At 43.1% G+C, this 23,953-nt stretch overlaps 4 protein-coding genes across 6 annotated transcripts; all 4 read left to right on the top strand.

Moving 5' to 3' along the window:
• The first annotated feature begins 1,107 nt into the window (after nt 1-1,107).
• LOC119553647 (neurotrophin 1) lies at nt 1,108-6,416 on the top strand. Of its 2 annotated transcripts, XM_037864132.1 has the most exons (6): nt 1,108-1,563; nt 2,737-3,650; nt 3,874-4,005; nt 4,486-4,632; nt 4,698-5,283; nt 5,375-5,966. In XM_037864132.1, exons 1-6 carry the CDS (start codon nt 1,108-1,110, stop codon nt 5,825-5,827), a joined length of 2,688 nt encoding a protein of 895 aa, XP_037720060.1. In that variant the 3' UTR covers nt 5,828-5,966. The 2 variants fall into 2 exon arrangements, with proteins under 2 accessions (XP_037720060.1, XP_037720058.1); XM_037864130.1 differs by having other exon boundaries at nt 4,698-6,416.
• Nucleotides 6,417-7,728: 1,312 nt separating this feature from the next.
• LOC119555409 lies at nt 7,729-9,150 on the top strand. Its single transcript, XM_037866766.1, has one exon. The coding sequence runs from the start codon at nt 7,729-7,731 to the stop codon at nt 9,148-9,150; it is 1,422 nt and encodes a 473-aa protein (XP_037722694.1).
• Nucleotides 9,151-10,575: 1,425 nt separating this feature from the next.
• On the top strand, nt 10,576-11,482 carry LOC119554204 (pupal cuticle protein Edg-91). Its single transcript, XM_037865004.1, has 2 exons — nt 10,576-10,876; nt 11,142-11,482. The coding sequence occupies exons 1-2, from the start codon at nt 10,630-10,632 to the stop codon at nt 11,213-11,215; spliced, it is 321 nt and encodes a 106-aa protein (XP_037720932.1). The 5' UTR covers nt 10,576-10,629; the 3' UTR covers nt 11,216-11,482.
• Nucleotides 11,483-17,884: 6,402 nt separating this feature from the next.
• LOC119554872 (extensin-1) lies at nt 17,885-23,953 on the top strand. Of its 2 annotated transcripts, none has more exons than XM_037865957.1 (4): nt 17,885-18,021; nt 18,111-18,192; nt 21,614-21,673; nt 21,734-23,953. In XM_037865957.1, the coding sequence occupies exons 2-4, from the start codon at nt 18,181-18,183 to the stop codon at nt 23,687-23,689; spliced, it is 2,028 nt and encodes a 675-aa protein (XP_037721885.1). In that variant the 5' UTR covers nt 17,885-18,021; nt 18,111-18,180; the 3' UTR covers nt 23,690-23,953. The 2 variants fall into 2 exon arrangements, with proteins under 2 accessions (XP_037721885.1, XP_037721883.1); XM_037865955.1 differs by having other exon boundaries at nt 21,611-21,673.

Here is a 23,953-nt window from a genome sequence, read left to right as displayed (position 1 = left end):
CAAAAGACGCGAATCTCAACTCGCCAATCTCCTCGGGCCCACGTCTGCCATAAGTTTTCATGCTTGGCCTTGGCTGCCTTTTCTAAACTGTCAACTGTTTGCCATCGCCGTTGCAGCCAAATTTTCACTTTTCATCTGCACAAAAGGTCACAGCATCGCCGCATCTCCAGCCAAACATCGATGCAGCTGCTATAGACATTGCCCCGGAGGAGTTTTCTTGGCTTGGGTGTAGTTAGCATTCAGATTTGTCGGCTCCTTGGGGTAACCATACCAACTTAGTATATAAATAACGAAGTAAGGAAAGAAAGAAAGAAAGACTTTCCTTTGCACCCAACACATTTGCATAGGATGAGAAGTGAAAACCAAGTTCATGGAGGGAAGCTATTTTAGCCTAACAAATGTCTTCATCATGAAGATAGGAAGTTAAGGCCCAGTAATATCAATCACACGACCTAAGAGGGAAGCTCTTTAAGGCTAACAAATGTCTCTATAATGATGAGGGGAAGTTAAGGCCCAGTCAAATCAATCACACGACCTTTGTTGCCTCGCCTTATTACCGGTAAAACGGCCAGTTTAGTCAAGAGTCATAACCCCTTGCACAAAAATAGCCATAAAATGGGGAAAATGGGTAGAAATAACAACAACCAGAGCAGCTTCAGGTGCTTCACGCCTTGTTGGGCAGTCAACTGAGATGACAGTGAAGATCATGATGACGACGCCGATGGCTGAGTGCGATTACCTAAAGCCGGAGACGACTGTGCTGCTGTAATAGCCTGGCCAAGATGGTTATGACTACTGCTCCGCAGACGTAATAGTCTACGCTCATGTTAATGACTCTTGCTTTCGATGGAAAGCCGAAAATGTGAATGCTTATAAATTGCCAGGCCAAATCTAAGAATAAACCATAAGTAAACTGTTTTTTTGAAAGCGTGCGAGTGTCTTTGGGTGCAGGCATAAATAAACAATTAGCCAGCTGTCATTGTTTCGTTTGCAATTTGGAAAATTAAAGCCATCTTAATAACCGCCAGTGACCGCCCCCCTGTACTTACTTTCCTTTTCCTTTGCAGAAATTAAAAACAAAGCCAAGAAAACAAAGCCGGAGTGAAAATGAAAGCTGGCCGCGCCTTTGGCTGCCTTTTCTGGGCCCTGCTCTATTGTGTGCTCTATCTGGATCTGGTCAGTGGAAATTCCGCCGACGATGAGCTGTTGGACTTTGATTTCGCGGACTCCAAGGATCCCGCTCCGGAGGATTGGCAACTGGATGATCTGGAGGAGGCCCAACAGGCGGAGGAGGCTGAAAAGAAGTTGGAGTCGAATATGCTGGACTTTAGTGTGGACCTTGATGAGCCGGAACCGGAAAAACAACTGCCACCCTTCGATTGGCGGGAAAGGGTCTTGAGAAATGCCCTGGCCAAAGCTTTGGCCGATGAGGGATTGCGACAGAAGTTCGTGGAGGTGATGCCCATTTTGAGGGTTCTTTCTTCCCAGCAGCGATTGGCCCTATCCGCTTTGATCTCGGCCCAGATGAATGCCAAAAAGGGGCAAGAACTGAAGTTTGAACAGGTGAGTTATGATTAACACAATAATTTGAAAGTGCTAGGAAACCAGTTTGGTTTAAGAAGTCTATAAAAACTCTAGACAAATAATTTTAACTAATTTAATTTGGTTATAAAACCATGTATGCATCTATTATAACCCGTTTTAAGATCTTAAGAATCATATATGTATACATTTTTTATACCCTTGCAGAGGGTATATTGATTTCAGTCAGAAGTTTGCAACGCAGTGAAGGAGACGTTTCCGACCCCATAAAGTATATATATTCTTGATCAGCATGACTAGACGAGTCGATCTAGCCATGTCCGTCTGTCCGTCTGTCCGTCTGTCCGTCTGTCCGTCTGTCCGTCTGTCCGTCTGTCCGTCCGTTTCTACGCAAACTAGTCTCTCAGTTTTAAAGCTATCGGGCTGAAACTTTCCCAAAAGTCTTATATCTTTTGCAGGTAGTATATAAGTCGGAACCAGCCGGATCGGACAACTATATCTTATAGCTCCCATAGGAATAATCGGACAAAAAAATGAAAAAAAATTATATCTTTGGTGTTTTTTAGCATAAAAACTCCTAAGCTTGGAAATAACAATTTTTAAATAATTTTGAATTTTGAATTAAATATTATCGAAATCGGACGACTATATCATATAGCTGCCATAGGAACGATCGGAAAATTTGTGGAAAAATAATATGAAAAAAATTATAGCTTCGGTGTTTTTCAACATATAACCTCCAACGCTTGGAAATAACATTTTTTAATTAGTTCTGAATTTCGAATTAAATTTTATCAAAATCGGACGACTATGTCATATAGCTGCCATAGGAACGATCGCAAAATTGGTAGAAAAATAATATGAAACAAATTATAGCTTCGGTGTTTTTTAACATATAACCTCCTACGCTTGGAAATAACATTTTTTAATTAGTTCTGAATTTCGAATTTAATTTTATCAAAATCGGACGACTATATCATATAGCTGCCATAGGAACGATCGGAAAATTGCTACGAAAATAATATGAACCAAATTATAGCTTCGGTGTTTTTTGACATATTATCTTATACTATTGGGAATATCATTTTTTGTGTTTTTAAATTTAATAATTATAGCTGCAAGGGTATATAAGCTTCGGCTTGCCGAAGCTAACTTCCTTTCTTGTTATAATACATATTGTTATGGTTCCTTCAGGTTCGAATGATGTTTGGCAATGACAAAAAGCTTCTGCTGCCCATAGTCTTTGACATTGCAAATCTCATAAAGAGCTCCACCCGGAAGTACATTCATCTGGGTTCCGACCTGGCCTCTGCTGCCCTTTTCGACAAACCCATCAGTCGTCGAGGAGATGATTTGACTGCAGAGGAGTCCCAACACGATGACCAAGTGGGCACCATTGCAGTGAGTGTGGAGCCAAAGGAGGATCCTGCTGAGGAGGAGCAATCGGAATCCCTAGAGGACTTCTTTGATGAGATGGGAGCAGAAGTGCTTGATCCACAGATGATCAACGAGGCGCTGACAGGCGATCTTCATGGCAATGAAACCAAGTCCCCGAAACCGGAAAGTCATGGTCAAAGAGTTCGGCGCTCGGCTAATGAGTTTGTCCACAAACTAACTCGATCCGTGCCAGCTTCTGTGAGTGAGCAGCAACTTTTGGGTGGCATTGCTGGACGGACCATCAAACTGAATACCACGGCTTTTCAACAGCCAAGTAGCCAGGAGGAGGAGGAGGAGCAGTTGGCTTCCGCTAATGATGGCCAGTCGTCATATGCAGAGGTGGAGGATCTGGCTTTTGCCGGTATTAATGGCACCGAAATCCCCCTGAGTGCCGATGAGAGATTGGATCTGCAACGAAACAGCGGTGAGGAGACAGAGGAACCCCTACCTAGTCCCGAGGAACTAATTGCCGGACCTCGTTATCGCCTGGGAAAGAGACCATTGCCGGGTCAAAAGTCGGGAGCTCCTATTAAACGGAAGAGGATCTCATCTTCTGTGAGGGGAAGACCCAAGACAGCAGCCAGTTCTCACAAGCCCGTGGTAGCAACAGCTCACAAGAAATGCGAACGATTCACCAGCAACATGTGCATCCGCACCGATGACTATCCGCTGTAAGATCCCCGTAGCTAGTTGGTGAGCGGTTCTCCCGGGGTCCTGGTTCCGGTCCATAGTCCTTAGTCCTAGTTTAGTCTGAATTTTAGTCCTAATAAATAGTAATTTATTAAACTCACTTACCCAACGTTCCCTTGCACTTATGCTTAGTTGATCGGTTTTGGTTAAAGTTGTCAAACGAAAAAGCAGTTGGAAACTGTATATATTATCTTGAAATCTCAGTGAACAGATCATGGGCAGCATAAGGCGCCACAAGAATGCCATGTCCGCCCTCTTGGCCGAGTTCTACGATAAGCCCAACAATAATCTGGAGTTTGGAGACGACTTCGATGACTTCAGCCTGAGCAAAAAGAGGTAAGTGGAAAGACAAGGGAAATGGAAAGGTTTGTTTATGAGACGATTATAAAAGCTTTTCTGGAACTTTGAAATCCGATTTAAAGAATTTATTGGTAGACCATAAAACGATATATTTGAAATTTTACAAGGCCGTTGATATTGGTTTTATTAGTCACATAAACGGTAGAAACGCTGGTCAAAGTCGAGATTGCTTACACAACAGTCAAAATATTTCGTGTTACTTTTACTCCAGTGAAAATTAAAACGAAACCTATACAAATTTAATATTTTCGCTCTGAATAAAATTAAATTAATTTTATTTATTTATACCAAATACAAATGTTTAAATTCAATGTTGAGTTACTTGTTTTTATTTTTTCAAGTTTTCATGAAAATCAATTTAATATAAAAGTGGTTCACGGAATAATTGGTTTAACTGTAAGATGAATGTTATTATTAACATAACTATATACTATTTTATCTTGATTTCGTTTACAGGCGTGAGGATGAAGGCAGTGCAGGTGGGATGTGCCAGAGCGTGGTGCGATACGCCCGACCCCAGAAGGCGAAATCCGCTTCGGGAGAGTGGAAATACATAGTGAACACTGGTCAGCACACGCAAACCTTGCGACTGGAAAAGTGCAGGTGGGTGTTAATGGGTTTTCACTTCAGGAAATTGCATTATTAACTTGTTATCTTTGCATCCCCAGCAATCCCGGCGAGAGCTGTTCCTACCTGGCGCAGACTTATCGCTCCCACTGCTCGCAGGTGTACAACTACCACCGACTGCTGAGTTGGGACAAGGTTCGCGGTCTCCATGTGGATATTTTCAAGGTGCCCACCTGTTGCTCCTGCCAGGTGGATGGCTATCGGCAGCAGTTCCCACCGCTCTCCTCCATCCAAGCCAAGGATTACTCTCCCTTGGGCAACACCCATGCGAGTCACAATGGTTATAGCACCATCAACGAAGAGGATCTGGACTATGCAGATGAGAGCGAGGAGGACGAACTGGGTCTGCGGTATCCTTCATTCAACAATCGGGAGACCAATGAGCTGTACTCCAGCAGTAACAAGGTGCGAGTGAAGCTGCCTGGTATAAGCACCAGTGTGGGTCCCTATCTCAGTCCCCCAGATGATGACGAGGATCGCTATGGCAGCTACAAGAGCTCCAGTTCCGGAGCAGGATCAGGATCTAAGAAGTATTACAGCCAGGTGGGCCGCCGGCGGCCCCAGCAGCACTCAGAGGCTCGTCTGGACTTGGATTTGGCGCCGAGCGAGACGCATGCGGACCAAGAGGTAAACCTATTTGCTGGCCCACCAAACGGCGGTGCAGAGAAGCCGCGTGTCCCGCTCAATCGCAAGCGTATTTATGCCTCCACCCACACAGCCCCCACCACCGCAACATCATCAGCATCATCAGCAGTATCATCCTCAGTACTACCATCAGCCGCAGGAGAAGCTGCCGTCCGCCTACGATTTCCACAGACCACAAGTCTACCAGCCCGAACGGGAACAGCTGCCCTTAGCCCGGGATTCGTCGCCAGTTCCGGCCAGTCAGTCGGTGGTGGCTTCTTCAGCGGTGCCCCTTCCTATGCCGCCCATGCCCATCAAGCAGGTGCCAACGCAGTTGCACCACCAACCATTGCACCACCCACAGCAGCACCACCAGGCGGCCGGCAGCAAGGTGCCAGCAAATCGCGACCCCGCTTCTATGCACCACCAGCCAGCACCACCACGACGAGCTACTCAATGGTTGCCGGCGGCCCAGCGGCGTCACTTTCGACCGAGCACACCACTCAGTCGACGGCACAACCACAACCGCCGGCCGTCTATCCAGTGAGCCCGATCTTCCCCAGCGGCGGGGCCAACGAGATGTCGGGCAAGAGGATCAACTACAATTACCATCCTATCATCGATTTCTTCGAGAAGAATCGCAGGGCTGAGGCGGCGGCTACAGTTAATCCCCCGGTGGCAGAAGAATCCAGGATAGTGGAGCAGCGTATATATCCTCAGAATAATCCAAAATCTCAAAATGGCATGGGCATGGGCATGGAGAGCATCGCTGGAGTGTATCAGCATCCCATTCCGGTGCCCAAAACTCATGAGCGGCGGATGGGTTTCAGGGCGAATAACGGTGGTGTGGGTGGTGCAGGTGCTGTGGGTGGTGGTGCTGGTGGTTTCGCCAACGATAACGCCTGGCTGCCCGTGGTTGTGGAGTAGCTTTAGTCGCATGAGTCCATCAAAGTCCTCCAAGTCCTCCAAAAACCCGATAAATCTAACGTATTAACGCTGTAGTCTCTGCCGTTCTCGCCGGGAGCCTAACATTGTAGTTTCTCGAGCTGGCTCCTAATCTCAACCCCAACCCACTCTAATGTTTAACCAACTATGTTTATTTATTTATTTATTTTGTAGTGTGTAGTGCAAGAAATAAGATATGTCCTCGTTGTTGGGGAGGTTCAATTGGTCGAAAGCTTGGTTGAATTGTCGCAAGAGTTCTAGCAATAAACATAATTTATTGAAATCTTAAAAAGTGTTTTTAGTTAAAGTTTTGGTTCTGTGTGCATTTACTTTTTGCACACACTGTGCTGCTGTTAACTTTCAAGCCACTGTTATTGGTTACGAATGAAATAATTTGTGGCATCTTTTAGGCGCCTGTAAAAATGTTAACAAAATGCGCATGCGCAACAGCTTTACTATTAAAAGAGCTGTTTAATTTTATTGGTAATAAAAACTTGCAATAAATAAATTTATTCAAGTACAACGTACTTAAATGATGTCTTAAAAACTTAATGGCAACGTTAATACAGTACTTAAATAGGGTGCTAAAAATATTAAATACCAAAAAATTTGCGGCTTAATTTTAATTTAGGTTTGAGAATTTTATTACGAATCTCTTTTTAGCGTTTTTTATTTCATCATTATTTTTTGACCAGCAAATAAAATTTAAAGAACTTTATTCCCATTACGAGAAAACAAAGAAACAATTTTGTTTGTAAAACAAAAACCAGCTTATGAATATATGTATTATTCCTTTTAAATATTCCCATCGCAGCATACAAATAGTGTCTATAAATCATGCCCATCTAAAGACCCCATTAATCCCCAAATATTTAAAGCAACCAAATTAAATGACCAGTGCATAAATTATTTCACCGTTCGTTTTGCCTTTCGCCCAAATGACACAAATCCAGAAATTTCAGTGGCTTTCAGCGAAGTTCAAGTTGAGGGTCAAGTGGCGGGGCGCTAATGAGATACGAGACCGCGAAAATAAAAACACTTACCCACACGATCGAAAACTGAATTCCAACTAGAAACTAGTTTCTGCAGGTTAGCCAGAAAGTTGCAATGTGCCAAACCACCGCAGTGGTGCGCGTATGCAAAGTGGGTTTCTAAAGCGAAACGGGGCTTAAACTCCGACTTTGACCAGTTATAACATTGGACGTTGAACGTTGCAGCCTGCAACGTCACTTCGGCTGGCCAGTTTCGCTTTCATTTGCTGCCGAAGCTAACAAACGACCGATGACGACGACGATGACGACTGCAAAGACATCCATCTCGTCACGAAAGATAGAAAGAAAGAAAGAAAGGCTGGCGATCAAACTGGAAAATTGGAAAAACGGCGAGGAAATTTTATAAAGGCCCAATGATAGCACACTGACTGCACAGTTGTCTGTTGGCCGTCGAACGCGAAAGTGAAAAGTGGCATTTCCCCGACCTTGGGATAGTGAGAGTAAAAGTGCAATGGCAAGGCTAAGGATATTTTATCTGCTTCTCTTTTATTCCCAACTGAGTCAGGGCATCAAAGTGGATAGTCCCGGAAAAGAAGGAGTTTCTAGTACTACCACAACACCTCCTGTTTATAGGGTATCTAAACCCGAACCTAAACAGCATGAGAATCGAGTTCCTCTTCATCTGCAGGACATTAGACCTGGCTATGTGGACGATGATGCGGGGGATGTGATCAGGATTATTGAGCCTCCCCAGCATTTTCAGCAGCTGAAGAGACTGCGGCAGAGGCAACCCTCCAATCCTCCTGTGGTCTGGGAACAGCCTAGAAAACTGGCCACCAATAGGGTTAAGATTATACCACAAGGAGACCTGCTAACCCAGGAAACTCAGGTTCAAAACGGCCCTAATCAGCTGCAAATACCAATGGAAATCCTGGCTTCTGTAAGGAAAACAGAGCGTTTATTGCAAAGACAGAGGCAAAAGATACCTTTAGTAAGACAACGACATATCCAAAGACAAAGTCATACGCTAATAGCCCAAAAAACCCTCGAGCAGCAGCTCTACCATCGTGGCCAACAGCAAAGGTTACGATCAGTTTTGAGTCGCAATCAAGAGCACAAGAGGAGTAAAAGAAATAGGAGGAGTGTTTTAGAGGAAAAAAAGGAACCCTATGATGTACAAAAAGGCCTGAAGTTGGTGGCCCACATAGGAGATCTTTTAAAAAATGCCACGCAGTATTTACCCGACGACGAGGTCGCCAACGAGGTGAAGAGGTCACCTGCAATCACCTGCGGCAATGCAACCAACTGCGATGCCAATCGGCGACGTCGCCAAAGACTTTTTAAGCAGCAAGCCAAGTCAGCAGAGCGGGAAAAATTAAAGGAGAGGCGGCGGTTCAACTTCCGGAACGAGGCAGCCACGACAATAACAACCACTGGCAAATCGGTGTTTTCAAGTGCCAATTCGGTGGCGGAAACTTCCGCAACTCCGCTGGCCAGTCGCCTGGTGAATTCACGCAAATCCAAATCGCCAAATAACAACCGCAACTTACCCCGCCGCGATGACTCCATACTCTATGCGGATGTTATGACGAATATACGCAATTTGTGGCAAGAGCATGATCTTTCAGCGGGTCCAAAGTATGTTGCACCTGGCGACGTGGCCAACAACACGGATTATCGCGCCTTGGATGTGTATCTCAAGGAGCTGGATGATCTGGCCAAAAAGTTACCCACAGCGGCTCCTATTACAGGTTTGAATAAAGAGGAACTGCAGAGGCCCACGCCCACTCCCAGTTGGTATCTCATCAATTCAGAGGGAGGAATCTTCGAGACCCGCCTGGATAGTCAAACCAAACCCTCCTCATCGCTATTCCATCGATTCCCCGACATGCCCAACCAAAATCAGAGTGTGTCCACATTGGACCTGGAGTAAATAGTGGTTCTTGAGTGTTTAACTAGTTGTTATTTATTTATTTACAAAGAATAAAGTATTATTAATGAAAGAGAATATTAAACAAAATTTTATTTAATGGAAATATGTTTGTGTATATATATAACAGGTAATTTTCCAAATCTTGCCTAGCCTTGTTGATTTTAATTTGCGTATTTTTTAAGGTAAGCTGTCATGTGATTTGGATAATCAATAAATTTTAAATAAAAATATCACAGTAAGCATTTTCAAAAAATATTTTTAAACTCCTTACTTGTTGTAAGGGAACATTTTTAATAAGATGTTTTAAAAATATAAGACCATATCCCAGTATTAATGAGAACAAAAAATTTTTTTAAATTCTAAATAGAAGAGAATTAAATTATTTTTAAGTAATTAACCGTGAAACCCTGGAACTCTTCCAATGCTAAAACTCCATGGATTCTTGCTGGCCAACCAAGCATTTAGCCCGGCTAATTACAACGGCTCCCAACTCAAGTCACAAGTTCTTGGCTAATGCGGCAATTTAGATAAGCCCAAACTGGCAATTAGCCCCGAGCTTGAGCCCGGGCTGCCAAACGTGCGAAACGCATTGTCCAAAGCCCTGACCCCGCCTAACATGCAAAGTTGTGAGAAGATTTTCGGGGCAATTAGCAGGGTCTTCGGGTGGCTCAGATGAAGCGGAAGAAAATCAACCTGACCTCACTGTGTTACAGGGGAAACAGATCTCTCGGATGAGACTAGTTTTCGGATTCTTGGCTAGTTTTTAATGCGGATCCCATCTCTATTCTTGGAACATTTTCATTTCCACATTCGTTTTTTTTTTGCGACTAAACCTAGTCTAGCGTATTTGGGCGGCTTTTTTTTTATGGGATTAGAATGTTGTTCAGCCACTTTGACAAAGAGTTATTTAATTTATAGAGCTTGTGTTGGGATTTTATGATTATTATTTTGTGTGTTGGCGGGGTGAGAGATAAATTAGAGTGGAACGTTTGGTAGGGTAGAGAAATCGGTGCGTATTATGTAACCAAATTAATTCCTGGCCTTTAGGGAAAAGAAGACGGGGCACTGCCCATTGCGACATTGACCCCACTGATCACAGTGGGCGGTGGGTGGCAAGAGAAAAACAAGCAAACAAACATATAAGTTGGCCCAAAGCATTGTAATTAGTAGTCGGTCATGCAAGAAATAGAAGCCTCCCCCGAAATACCCCCCTCTTGGCCAATTCATTGATGTTTGGCGGGGTTTTCTTTGGATTGTTAGAAGCACACGCAGCTGGAGTCGCCCAAATTGGAGGGGGAAAACCGTTTTTCGCTAGACAATTGTTTTGTCGCTGCGCATTGATGGCAATGCAAGAATCGCCTTTTGGCCATTATAAAAGCCCGCTGCACGCTCCCAGCGTCAGTCAGTCATTTGCTGTAAGCCCCGAGTGGCATTTCCATTTGCACCGTTTGTTGTAAATCCGCTGTAAAACCCGCCAAGATGTTCCAGGCCAGATCCGTTTGCCTCCTGCTCGCCCTCTGCCTTTTGGCCATGTTCTTGGCCGGATGCGAGGCACGCCCACAGGAGGGTCGGGAGGAGGGCGGCGACCAGGAGGTGAATGTGGAGGCCGAGGAGAAGGATCTCGAGGGAGCCGCTTCCTTTGGATATGGATACTACTCATCGCCCTACCTGGGCGGCTACTACGGCGGATATTGGCCGCATTACAGCGGCAGTTACTATGGAATTGGTAAGAGATTGAGATATTAAGAGGAAGGATATCTTAAAGTCAGCTGGATTATTGAATTATATTGGAAAAAGGTTTCAAAGAGTACATATCCAATATATATTTAAGAATTTCATAGATTGCTGTTCAAATATTCCACTTAAGTTCTTATTATATTATCTTATATTGTGTTGATGTTACCATCCAAAATTTAAATATATTTTTGAATGGGACCCCATGGAACTAGTTCTTAAAGATTTCATATAATATTTCTCAAATCCACCCGCAGGTTATCCCTACTACGGAGGCTATGGAGGATACTATGGACACCATCATCACGGACACTATGGACACTACTTCTAGGGAGGGTTCTTCACCCCTCTCACACAAATAATAATAGTTTCAGCCTCAGTAGATCTTTATCAGCTCCAGACGTCTACCAGCACTAGCTCGAATAGAAGAAATTAAGTAGCGATTTAGAAGCCAACAAAGATAGCATTAATAGCCAGCACTAGCCTCAATAGCCAGACAATGCGTTCTTGACCGGATGGCGAACAGATTAACTGCACTGCCCCATTGCGCGAGGATAATTGCTTCAATTAAGCAGAAAATCACAAAAAAAAAAGAGTACAACCAACTAAATATTACATAAATAAATGTTATACTTTGTACAAATTAATGCCTGCGTGTTTGATGGCTACCGTTGATTGTTTTAGTATTTCTCTTAGCTCTCTGGGTGCTCGTTATTTTATGCCATCGTAAAAACAGACATGAAGAGCCCCTGCTAATTAGCAATTCAAATGGAGCCAAACAAGCATCGGTTTTATATCTCTGGCCTAATCTAATTAATAGGGTTTTTTTTTATTTCAGAAGTAAATTAAGTGTACAAATTGCCAAGAACTGATGCAAAAGTTCGGCCATAAATGGTTGGCAATAAGCCACCAATAAGCTGTAGAAAAGTACGAGTGTGTCTCGGTTATTTGACTTCTGTTGAGCCACACTGCGTATGCGTAATTTATGAGTGGAATGCCATAAATCGCCCAAGAAGAGCAGGCATTGTGTAAGCCAAGTGTCTCAGATCAGATTCTCGAAATAAAACCGCTAAAACTATTTGTCTTGATCGGATTTTGACAGGCAACAATCGGATATTGGAAGTCAGACTTCAAGTCCGAAAGGTCACGGAAGTGACGGACAATGGACACCGAAGATTAACGGCCGGCAGACGGCGGCGATGGTGCGACAATAATCGTTCGACTTCACAGAGGAACCTTTGCATAAATTTCAATTCTCCGATCTAAGGTTATTCGGTAGCCGAGAAAAGAAATTCTCCACTTGACCTCTGCTTTGACACATTTCTTTTATCCCTTATAAATATCAAAATAAAGAAAGTTTTATCACTCTTCGATTCGAATTCATATTTTGATGGCCAGCTATATCTGTGGACAATAATAGCGTTAAATTGGCTATTAAAAGATCGTTCAGCATTTCATTGTTGATCTGAAGCGTGACTAAGCTCAAAATTTTGCTTAAATATGATTATTATTTATTCATCAATCTGAAATGACTCACTTGAGATCTTGATATCGTTAAAAAATCTTTGCCAAAATAGATACAAAACTTGTTTTAATTAGAGTTGGGAGACTTTTGTCTGGTCGGCTTGCCTTTGTGGCTAAATAAATTAAGTCAGCTGACGCTAACACCGACATTCATTGCACTTTCTCACAGTCCAGGATATCTGCCATTTGGTTTCTCTAGATCATTTAGTTTTCTCGGCTCATAAATCACTTAGCCATAGACCAAAAAATTGTCGACTGATGATTTGGCAATTGTTTGTTTGTTTTAGATGATTTTACCCAAAGCACTTTGCGTTTTGTTGACGTTTTTTCCACTATATATAACTTTCATTAGTTCATTCAAATCGAAGATATTGAAATTCATTGAAAATCGTGGCCCCATTGTTGAGCGGAAAAATTCGAGTTATATCTTTGTTACTTTTTTTTCAGCTGACTTATTGTATCTTTTCTGGTATTTCATTTGGGCAATGGACACTCGAGTTCAAGTGCACTAGTTGAGATAAGTAGAGCACAGTGGTTCGGGTTGAATAGACCTTGAGAAAATTTCATAAGATGAGGTAAGATATTAAAATTAAGATGATTCACAGAAATCCTGTTATGAATCACATTTGCTGACCGATATAGTTTGAATTTAATATTCAATAACTTGTTCTTTAATTTGCAGACCTTTGGAAATCCCGCTTTTTTTTTTAATTTGCATGATTGAAACCTGCTTGCTCCACTGTGCATAGCGATCTAGTAATTTGATTTGTATCCGAGTATTTGCTTGTTTACCCATGCGTGGGTCGCTTTATATCTCAATTAGATGCTGAGACGATCATCATTAGCGGACACTGTGGCGACTGCATTCAAAATGCAACCAGCACTTGATGCGATAATAATTTCAGTACAGTAAATTATCAATCTATATGCCGATGGCATTAATTCCCCTTACCCGTCAGCGCGGACGGCTTAAAGGTGTCGCAATCTGGCCTCAACTGCAGCAGTCGCAGCTTGAGAAGTTCCTGCTGCGACAGGTTCGTGTCTTAAGTCTTTCGTCTTTCGTGGAATTAACATGTCAAGCACGTATTGTATTATTTCAGGTTGAACAACAATCCCTATCCGCAATGTTGTGGCAGTCGATTCTTCCTTGCCACCAAGGTCGCTGCGGCTTAAACGCACTTGAACCCTTGAAAATAATACACTGAAAAAAATATTCCTTTGGTGAAAAATTATTAAATTGATTTTTTTTTAGTCTGCTAATAAGTATATTATTGTTACATATTGCAAGTATAAATATTTTTCAGTTAGTTTCGTAATGCATATTTTCCAATATCATCTATGGATTTTTCTCTGCGTTGGCATCCTGGATTCGACCCTCAAAATTGGCCATTGAACTTGCGGCAAACTTGTTTTCCCCCAGCTTCTTATCGTTTCTGTGGCAGCTGCTGGCGTGGCTTTTGTGGTTGAGAGTCGAGGCAACTTGGCCGGATTGTAATGGTAAACATTTTGCATACCAAAGGCATTAAAGTCTTTCGGCTTTGACCTTGCCCAGTCCGATCTTCGCGTAGGTGAATAGAGCACAGCAGGGTGTTTCTTAATGTGTGTGGCATGCTCGACTTGGCAAGAGGCAAGGGCGATCAATTGTGGCAGACCGACGCACCGAGAAGCCCGCTCCAAATGCAACCGACCAGAAACGAGACCGAATGAAGAGAACATCTAGGCTTTGGCGACTGCTCGTTATTTAATTTCCAGTCAAGCTCTTTAATTAGCTGTTAACTTCCGCAACATTTGCGCCAAAAGAACGCTTGTCTTGTCTTGCCAAAAAACAAGCAACTCCCATCCAAGTATTTATTCATTGTGGGTGCGTTCAATGGCTGAAAGTGATTTATGAACGCCTGCTGAGCCATAAATATTTATGGCAATTGTTTCGCTTCGATTTGCTAAGCCATTTTAGGCTTTAATTAAAGTGCTTAGTACTGGGAACTAGTCTACAAGCTCTCTTGTCGGAAACTCGGTTCTCAGCCCAAAAACTAAATCAAAAGTTTCCATTAGCCAAGTTTAGAAGACGCCAAGTGCTGACAGGAAGTTCTCATCTCCAATTCTCGGTTCTAGCCATGAATTATGACCAAGTTTGACAAAGAGGCAACGAAGCGTTTTAGAAAGCCGAAATCCTGTGCCACTAAGGTCACATTCTGGTCCGATCTAGAGAGCCAGAACCCGTTCCCCAGTCACTTCCTCCTTTGTAACAGGATCAGCTTGGGACTCCGCTGCGATTCCATGTGCTGGCCATTAAGCGGGTATTCTGGTTCTCAGCCGTCGGATGCCTCGGCGACCTTGAGACGAGAGTGCAAAAAATCTGTTCAGATGTTCGTCGCTGCTGCTCTGAGCCCCGATCTCTGTGTAGGTTGCAATTAAGCTGAACTTGTTATGGTCCCCGGTTTCACTTCGGTTGCTCACCGCCGTTGGCTTTATGACCGAAAAAAAAGTGCTTAATGAAAACGAAGCGACGCCCCATCCATCCCGCAAAGGCAGTGCCTCCCCAACTGCCCCCACTTTCAGCTAATCGCTCCGAAAGTTGTTATAAATTTGTCACTTAAATTCATTACAACGATTGGATCCATTGTCACCCGCGTAATTAGATATTGATGAATGGGCCTTTGTGGGTGGTTCACTGTATCGGATGGAGTATGTGTGTTTTTATGGGAAAGTGGTTCCGAATAATAATGTTTTAGTAAATTCGGATTTTGTTAAAAAATACTTAATATCACCCTTAGTTTTAGTATCTAAAAAAAAACATGCTTTTGATTTCATTGAGAAGACATATACGTTTTTATATCTGTTAATGCATTTTTGTGATTTTGAAAATCACAACTTAATAAAATGAAACCTGTAAATTTATTTTTGACTTCTTATTGCGTAATTAGGTGCTTAAAAATATTTAAAAAAAATATATACAACTAGTTAAACACACTTTTTTTAAACATGCACATAAATGGAATTCGTTCTCTTATAATAAACTCTTATTTTTAATTTATAATAAAAAGTAATATCACTCTTTTTAAAGGGTAACAAAATGGGTACCTACTGAAATTTTCAACTTACATTAGTCATCAGTGACTCTTAATTTATTCTCGAATAATTTGTAGCAGTTCAATTTATACAAGTAGTAAACGTTATGTATTTTAAAACACACATTTTTGAACCTTTAAAATAAATCTAACTTTAATTTCGTTAGCTCGTGTTTGTGTCATTTACCTTTTGATTTTTATTTATAACCAACCCCATCACCTAAATTAAAGAGTATGACTGACTGCGCCTTCTCGAGTTTTACTTTCATTTGTCATATTTGATTGTTTATTTATTTGTGAATATATTGTATCAGTTCGATTTGTACAAGTGCTAAAGCGGCCCGAGGTTTAATGAACTGTTGGCGGATTTGTTTTTGGTGAAAACCATTGAGGCTGAATCACCTGCTGATTATTATTGTTGGTTGTTGGTTTTATGAGCGTTTACCTTGCGGTTGTCGGTGGCGAATCATTTGTATGCCATGGGCGAAATTGTCCCAGCGAAATGCATAAAAACTTCAGATGGCATATATTATTTATGGACGGGGCCCCGAGAATTTTAACCAGGTTCTAGCCACATCCTAGTTGCAGTAATAATCCCTGTTGATTTATTGTCTGACTTCCAAACTCAAGAGATCTAGAATGTGTGCAATCAAAAGATTATCATTCCTAAGTCGCTTTTGTGGGGATGCTAAATAGTTGCTAGAAGCTTTCAGTTTCAGTGCTAAGCCGCTTTAGGCGAATGGACTTTCCAGTTAGCCACGCAAATAGAACTGCGGCGGAAACTCGACTCTTCTGTGGCAGCCGTCGATCATCTCTGATCTAGCTCTCTAGTTTTAATTATCAGCGGGCAATAAACGATTTAAGTTCAAGTTGTTTATGGCATTTCAGTATGTTTCATAGTTTTGAAAGTTGAAATACTTGAGTCGAATCAATTGGTTGATGTATGGCTGTACAACGCATCTTGTACGGGTATCTTCCGGTTTTCGTTCGATTTATGATTATTATTAATAATTGAATTTCTACTTGTTCGACGAGCCGTGAACATAGACCAGCATCTTTTTGTGGCTTTGTTTGGCTTGTAGGGTTTCGTTTGGGCATTAGAGCTTAATTTAATGGAATCAACAATGGAAACCGTTGTTTGATAGATTGTCTAATTTGTCAGCCAAAGGATTAGTACGAAAATCAACATTAATAAGCCATTAAAGACGGCACGAACAAGGTTTTGACCCCACTCCTCCCCTCGATCGCAAAAGGGTGCAGTTCCGCTTGATTGATGAAATAAAACCGAAGCTATCCGATCGTTTTTCACACTTTTGGCAAGCTCCACTTCTACTTCCACTCCGCTGGGGTTCTTTTCACCGTCATTCAAGCTAACTGCCAACTAAGGTCATTCAACAGCCCAAATACAAGCAAATCAAAACAGCTTCAAGTTTGGATTTTGGGTGTTCTTTTTGCACTCCGATCGATATAAAATCAATCAAGGTCATCGCATCTCAACTCACTTCAAACGGTAGCAAAACTGCAAGGCGATATGTCTTAAATAGTTTGGCACGCTCGCGAACAGTTTTCGGAAGTCATGTAAAGGTTTTCTTGTTAGGAGTCGTGAACAGAAATCATTCTTATTAATGAGTAGGCATTATTCAAATTATATCTATAGCTATTAATAGAAATGTAGACTCATCTTAAAAATTTGTAAGTTAACACTACTTATTTCACATAGAAATTTGAGTTCGTTTAAGATGTATCACATTTTTAAATTAGCAAGCAATATATTTTATTGGAAGTGAACAATGTACATTGTTACTTTTTGTTTCTATTTAAAATGTTCATTTAGGTTCCTTGTTTAAAAAGTACATTTTATTAATACTTTTTCTTTACATTATCTCATGTTTATTGTTGTTTATCTGCTTAGAATAATTTTTAAAGTTTACTTACCTCTTACTTTCGCTTACCCTATCCCATTATTCATGGTTTCGTTCTAAGATTCCTTAACTTTCCCTTTATATTTTCCTTTTTCAACCTTTATATTTAATTTTATTTAAGCACTGTAATGTTCAAGGTCGTTGAATTGCTATTTTTGGGGCATAATGATCGCAAATTTGGGGGCTTCTTCTGCAGTTCATCGAGACACGGCTTAGCCAAATATTTTGAAGCCAGGGCGTGGAGCTCTGAGATCAATTAGCACCCCGAAGACTGGCTAATTGTGGGCACGCACGAAGATCGAGCTCCATTTCCGATCACCCTACAGGTGGTCTGGTCTGCAGACCCGACCCGCCTCACCTGGAATTAATCGGCGGTACGATATGGCTGCACTGCGCATGCGTGGCGGCAGCCGAGCGATTCGGTCGGCCCTCTTCGGCAGCGGAGTCTTATAAATACGCCGGGCGTCGGCGCAGTTTTTGTTATTTGAACTTCAAATTTGCTCGAGATCGCTTCGTCTCGCGCACTCGGCCGCTAGCGAAACGCGCGCGTTTTCTTAGCGTTTTCTTACAAAAAACAACAAAAAACAGCCGCCTTTACCGCGGCGATTTTGTGTGCTTTACAAGTGGGTAGCTGTTTGCCATAAACAGAGTGACTTCTATATAGAACTTTTTGGATGTAAATAAGTGGTGCTCGTAAATATATATATTTTAGGTGCTGACGCAAGTTGATCCCCATTCGGTGCTGTTGAATCGAAAATCGCGTGTTGCATCACGACTCGAGAATGAAGATGATGGTGAGTGTGCGATGGTGTTGCAGCGCGAAACGAGTGCACCGAAATGTGCGAACAATCAGGCCATAATCGTAACATTGTGGCGGCTTAGAATCCGAATCCCAGAAATATTCACACTTTTTTGAGGTGCAGTTGCACGATGCACGTTGCAGTTTTGCCGATGCAGCTTTTGCAGCCTGAGCCGCAGCTCGGCAGTTGGCCTGCTGGCATCCCATGAGTTGTCTGTCAAACAAAATTGCCCAACGCCAAAGAGTTTCTAAAAAGCGACAGCGACGAAAAACAAACAAACTAACAGAAACAGAAACAAAAACAGATACTACTCCGCGCTGCGAGTGGAGGAGTCGCATGGTAAATTTGCATAAATGGCGCTACAATTGAGGAAAATCGGTACAAGTACAAATAAAATAACAGAAAACAGCTGGCAGCAGTCATCAGTCAGAGGCAAAGTCGGCGACATACACGGAAAGAATAGGATCATTATCAGAAAGATACTATATAATTGAATTGCCCAGACAATTGCAATTTATCCTTGTCAGATTTATGGTGTCCAACAATTTTATTTCAGATGTCATATTTTGAGCAGAACCATTAAAAAGAATTCTTAATTTATTTCTGATTTGACATTTATCCCCGTTTCACTTTTTGATAATCCCCATTTCAAATGAAAAATGATCAATTATCACGTCATACGACTTATGTATCTTTTTTGTAAGCATATCAATTGAGTTCAGCTTATTTTTTTTGCGGACATACAGCAAGTCACAACTGGGATAATTAATTATTTGTTTTATGGATTTATTTTTAAATTCAAACTGTGTTAGATTTATTTATTTCATTTGAATTCCATTAACTTAATTCTCGTTTATTTCTTATCCCAATCAATCCGACAAGTCTTTAATTTTTATATTATCTATTTAGCTGAGGCTGTTAATATAGTATAGTGTATTAAAATTTTTCAAAATTGTATTCTTATTTTTGATAGGCCGTGGAGTTATTATTGGTTATTAAATTAGATAATTTTGGGTTTCAATAACTCATAAAATTGGTTATTTAGTATACATTTATGTTCTATTTATTTTATTATTCCATACTGCCCCATTACATATTTTACATTTTAGGATGACACTATTTGATATAATTATAAAATGAGCAATTTGGGATCTCAATTTTCTCTCTGTGGAGACCTGCGGCAATGGTAACTGCATTGAGTGATCCCGCCGGCTGTAAAACCGAGTCCGCTGCCAATGACTGACTCACTCGAGGGCGACTCCGGAGTTGCGACCGGAAGTGCTCATAACCGACCGCTCCACCCAGAGCTGCGATGCTCTTCACGCATGCGCGTGTTCTTGGCCATTTCAAGAGCGGCTAAACGGGTCATGATATTTGGCAATAAGCTGTTGGCTGCTGAATGGGCTTCAGTGAGTCAATGGGTGCCCAGAACCAGTGTTGAGCAACTATAATTAACGCCAAGCGACGAGCGCCAAACTGATTTCCCCCAAGGTCGTCACACTACATATAAATAGATGTGCTGGCTCTGGTTTTTTCTATTTTTATGAGATTTCACACGCCTCAATTGTGACAATTAACGCCCCTCGTTTCGCGCCATTTGTCGCCCAAATTGTCTATGGTTTTGGCTTTTTTCGTGTCTTTGTTTGGAACAAGAGCCAAGGAAAATGACTCGACATAATCATCAGGGCAGATTCAAATTCGGATTCTGTTGAAAAGGTTCCCTGGGCGGGCGCACCTCGAGCGGTAGACCTCACCCACTTTACACACTCTTCAAACCACACAGAGAATTATGCCACTCGAGATGACGCCGCAAATTCGGACAGGTATTTTGTAATGGGTGCTTTAATTACGAGCTTGTAGATTTGTGTGGTGAAACATTCAATTAAGGTCAGCAGGAAAACGGATGTGTATCAGAGCCATGCTTAACCATTTCGGATATCATTACCATCTTGGGCGTATTCTAAATAGATATTAACAAAAAGAATCCGACTACGCCCCAACAATAGCGAGTATTATTCATGTTATGCGACACCTGCGTGCGTCACTGCCATAAAAAAGATTTCAACACGAAACTTAATTGGGTTCTGACTTTAATGGACATACACACATCAACGCGAGTTGTCAACTAATAACGCAACCGAGACCCAAATTATACGCAGCTAGAACTAGTTTCCTGAGGTGGCTGTGAATCTTGCCACAAGTTGTAAGAAGATTGGCAAATCCGCTAGAATTTAAGGCCCGACAGCTGACAAGCAGATCGAGTATCTCACGAGTGGCATTTTCCATAACAATTTATCAAAAAGAGACTCTCTGCCATGTTGAACAAAAAAAGAATCATAAGTCCATTAAAACATAAGAACATTGCGTGGGATGCTTTAAACTATTTCCATTTGATTGAGATGATCTCGCTATTTGGCTTGCCTTTTGTTCCATTTTTTATATAATTTTGTTTTTTTGCTGCTATTGTCTCGATTCAATTAAGGTTTTATTTTAATGGCCAGTCTTTAACGACTTTTCTGACTTGAAGCGCACTCGTAGAAGCCGTTTAAGTTTATTTTTAGTTTTATTTTGCCCAAAATTTATGTGTTTCAATTTGATAAATGGAATTCCGGGTTCCAAAGATTGTTTTTGCCACGAGATAAAGGTTTAGCTCTCTAAGTCTGTTATCTATGGCTTAATTAGTGCTCGGCAAATTGCTGGATTTGTATTTACATAAATCCAAGCGACTGGAGGGATTTCCATCTAATTTGATTTTAGCATCTCCCCGGGTTTATCGAACCGGTCGGCGTGACTTTGCCATCAAACGGTAGGCAGTGTTTTCGTCGAACCACGAGGCCATTCACACTTGCCCGGTATTTAGAACACTTCTAGGCGGTCCAGATTGGATTCCAAGCGAATCTCGGTTCGATAAACCGCCCAATGTCGAGTGGCAGATGCGCTGACCTTGACTCTGAGTGTTGCCAGTGGCTGCAGCCAGTTAATAAATATAAACTATTTTTATTGATGCAACCACATACGGGCTTCAGGCTCCACCTCTGCCAATAATCAATCAACTCGCGGGCAATTAGCGCACAAAAATGCGTTTAATTTGGCTTTCGACTTGTTAATTATTAATGTGCGTTGCGTAGAGAGCCTTCGATGAACGCGCCCCAATTGGACTATACCGAATTCTTGGCCAAAATCGATGGTGTCTAAAGCTGACACAGCCATTTGCCAAATTGTCGCGCCTTAATTGTATGCGGAAATTTTCGATGCTCTGGCGGCACTGAAAATGACCATAAACGGCCGAGCCCCACGTAGATATTGTCAGTCACTTTGGCTTAATATAATTATAAATATCCAAGACTTTGATTTAAGACCATTAAGGTTTTCGACAACCAATTACTAATCACAATCTTTGTTTATTTTTCAGCAGCTTCGTGTGTTTAGCCTGGCTTTGATCGCCCTAAGCCAGAGCTACTTTACTGAGGCCCAGGTAAGATATCGATGATATCTCATTAATGTTGGAGTACTTAGTTAATTGATCTCTCCGCAGGGCTACGACTATCCCCAGCCGAAGGTGCCCTTCAATGATGGGTACTCGTACCCCCAGCCAGCCATTCCCTTCCCACCACCAGCTCCGAAAGTGGTGGTGAGCAGTGGCTATTCCTACCCACAGCCAGAGATTCCGTTCCCGCCACCACTGCCCAAGTACACGCCACCTGTGCAGCAAATTATTCCTCAAGAACCCAAACTGGTTAGTGGATACTCCTATCCCAAGCCAGCGGTTCCGTTCCCACCACCCACGCAGCCACCACAGATCAGGGTCACGTCGCCACCAGCCACCGAAGGATACGCCTACCCCACACCCTCGATTACCTTCCCGCAGCCGAAGCAAGGATACGACTACCCCAAGCCCGTTGTTCCGTTCCCACCACCCACTGCACCGCCACAGAAGTACCTGCCCCCAGTGACCACAACTCCTGCTCCACCACCACCGCCACCACCGACGAAGAAGTACCTGCCACCTCCACAGGTCAAGCAGGGATACGATTATCCCAAACCAGCCGTTCCATTCCCACCACCAACGGCTCCACCACAGAAATACTTGCCACCTGTAACCACCACGGCAGCACCACCACCACCACCACCACCACCCACCGTCAAGTACCTACCACCACCACAAGTGAAGCAGGGTTACGATTACCCCAAACCCGCCATTCCCTTCCCACCACCAACAAACCCACCACAGAAATACCTGCCTCCCGTTGTGCCCACCAGCCCACCTGTGCCAAAATACATTCCCCCACCCACTCCCACCTACATTCCCCCACCACCAAAGAAGCAAGGATACGACTATCCCAAGCCCGCCATTCCATTCCCACCACCCACTGCACCACCACAAAAGTACCTGCCTCCCGTAACCACTACACAAGCGCCACCACCTCCACCACCTCCCAAGTATCTGCCACCACCTCAGGTGAAGCAGGGATACGATTACCCTAAGCCAGCAATTTCATTCCCACCACCAACGGCTCCGCCACAGAAATACTTGCCACCTGTAACCACCACGAAAGCACCACCACCACCACCACCCACCGTGAAGTACCTACCTCCACCACAAGTGAAGCAGGGTTACGATTACCCCAAGCCCGCCATTCCATTCCCACCACCAACAAACCCACCACAGAAATACCTGCCACCTGTTGTACCCACAACTCCACCACAGCCCAAGTACTTGCCACCCCCAAAGCCAACTAACCCACCACAGCCTAAATACTTGCCACCTCCCCAGCCAAAACTGGGTTACGATTACCCAAAACCCGCCATTCCATTCCCACCACCCACTAACCCACCGCAGAAATACTTGCCACCTGTTGTGCCCACAACTCCACCACAGCCCAAGTACTTGCCACCCGTGAAGCCCACAAACCCACCGCAGCCCAAGTATCTGCCACCCCCGCAACCCAAATCGGGATATGATTATCCCAAGCCCGCCATTCCATTCCCACCACCAACTAATCCACCACAGAAATACCTGCCACCAGTTATCCCAACTTCACCGCCAGTGCCAAAATATCTGCCTCCCACAAGCCCACCCACGCCCAAGTACTTGCCACCTGTGCAGGTGAAGCAGGGTTACGACTATCCCAAGCCCACCATCCCATTCCCACCACCCACCGCCCCACCACAGAAGTACTTGCCGCCTGTGACCACCACTCAAGCACCTCCACCACCTCCACCTCCCACATCAAAGTACCTACCTCCACCACAGGTGAAGCAGGGCTACGACTATCCCAAACCCGCCGTTCCCTTCCCACCACCCACGAATCCCCCGCAGAAGTACCTGCCCCCCGTTGTGCCCACCAGTCCGCCCACCCCCAAGTACCTGCCACCCCCTCAGGTGAAACAGGGCTACGACTACCCCAAGCCAGTCATTCCATTCCCACCACCCGCCCCCAAATCCGAGGGCTATTCCTATCCGAAGCCGACGATCGCATTCGACTTCTAAAATATCATCCATCGATCGGCCACTCATCACTGGTTAAATGACACAATTGCCTCTGTGTGCGCATAGTGATCCTTAGGAACGTACGAAATTGAATAATTGTAATTAACTGTAATACTTAATTTAATACTTATCTTTAATGATGTACCGGGTATCTTGCCTGCGGACTCTCGAATCGAACTTAGTCATTAAAATATGTTTATTAAATTTATGTTTTAACGATTACGCAATGCTGCCGAATTAAAAACGATAATGTGAATGTTAAAA

This window comes from Drosophila subpulchrella, chromosome 3L (assembly GCF_014743375.2).
Source record: "Drosophila subpulchrella strain 33 F10 #4 breed RU33 chromosome 3L, RU_Dsub_v1.1 Primary Assembly, whole genome shotgun sequence".
In the NCBI taxonomy this organism is placed as follows: domain Eukaryota; kingdom Metazoa; phylum Arthropoda; class Insecta; order Diptera; family Drosophilidae; genus Drosophila; species Drosophila subpulchrella.
Note: the sequence above shows the minus strand (reverse complement) of the source record. Positions and strands in the feature narration are given on the sequence as shown.

Excerpts from the sequence above, each read along its gene's own strand:
- LOC119553647 (XM_037864130.1), top strand. The coding sequence starts at position 1,108 with ATGAAAGCTGGCCGCGCCTTTGGCTGCCTTTTCTGGGCCCTGCTCTAT. Across the intron at positions 3,651-3,873 it reads CGCACCGATGACTATCCGCT|TGAACAGATCATGGGCAGCA; the intron begins GTAAGATCCCCG and ends TTGAAATCTCAG. Across the intron at positions 4,633-4,697 it reads TTGCGACTGGAAAAGTGCAG|CAATCCCGGCGAGAGCTGTT; the intron begins GTGGGTGTTAAT and ends TTGCATCCCCAG.
- LOC119555409 (XM_037866766.1), top strand. The coding sequence starts at position 7,729 with ATGGCAAGGCTAAGGATATTTTATCTGCTTCTCTTTTATTCCCAACTG.
- LOC119554204 (XM_037865004.1), top strand. The coding sequence starts at position 10,630 with ATGTTCCAGGCCAGATCCGTTTGCCTCCTGCTCGCCCTCTGCCTTTTG. Across the intron at positions 10,877-11,141 it reads CGGCAGTTACTATGGAATTG|GTTATCCCTACTACGGAGGC; the intron begins GTAAGAGATTGA and ends ATCCACCCGCAG.
- LOC119554872 (XM_037865955.1), top strand. Across the intron at positions 21,674-21,733 it reads GCTACTTTACTGAGGCCCAG|GGCTACGACTATCCCCAGCC; the intron begins GTAAGATATCGA and ends ATCTCTCCGCAG.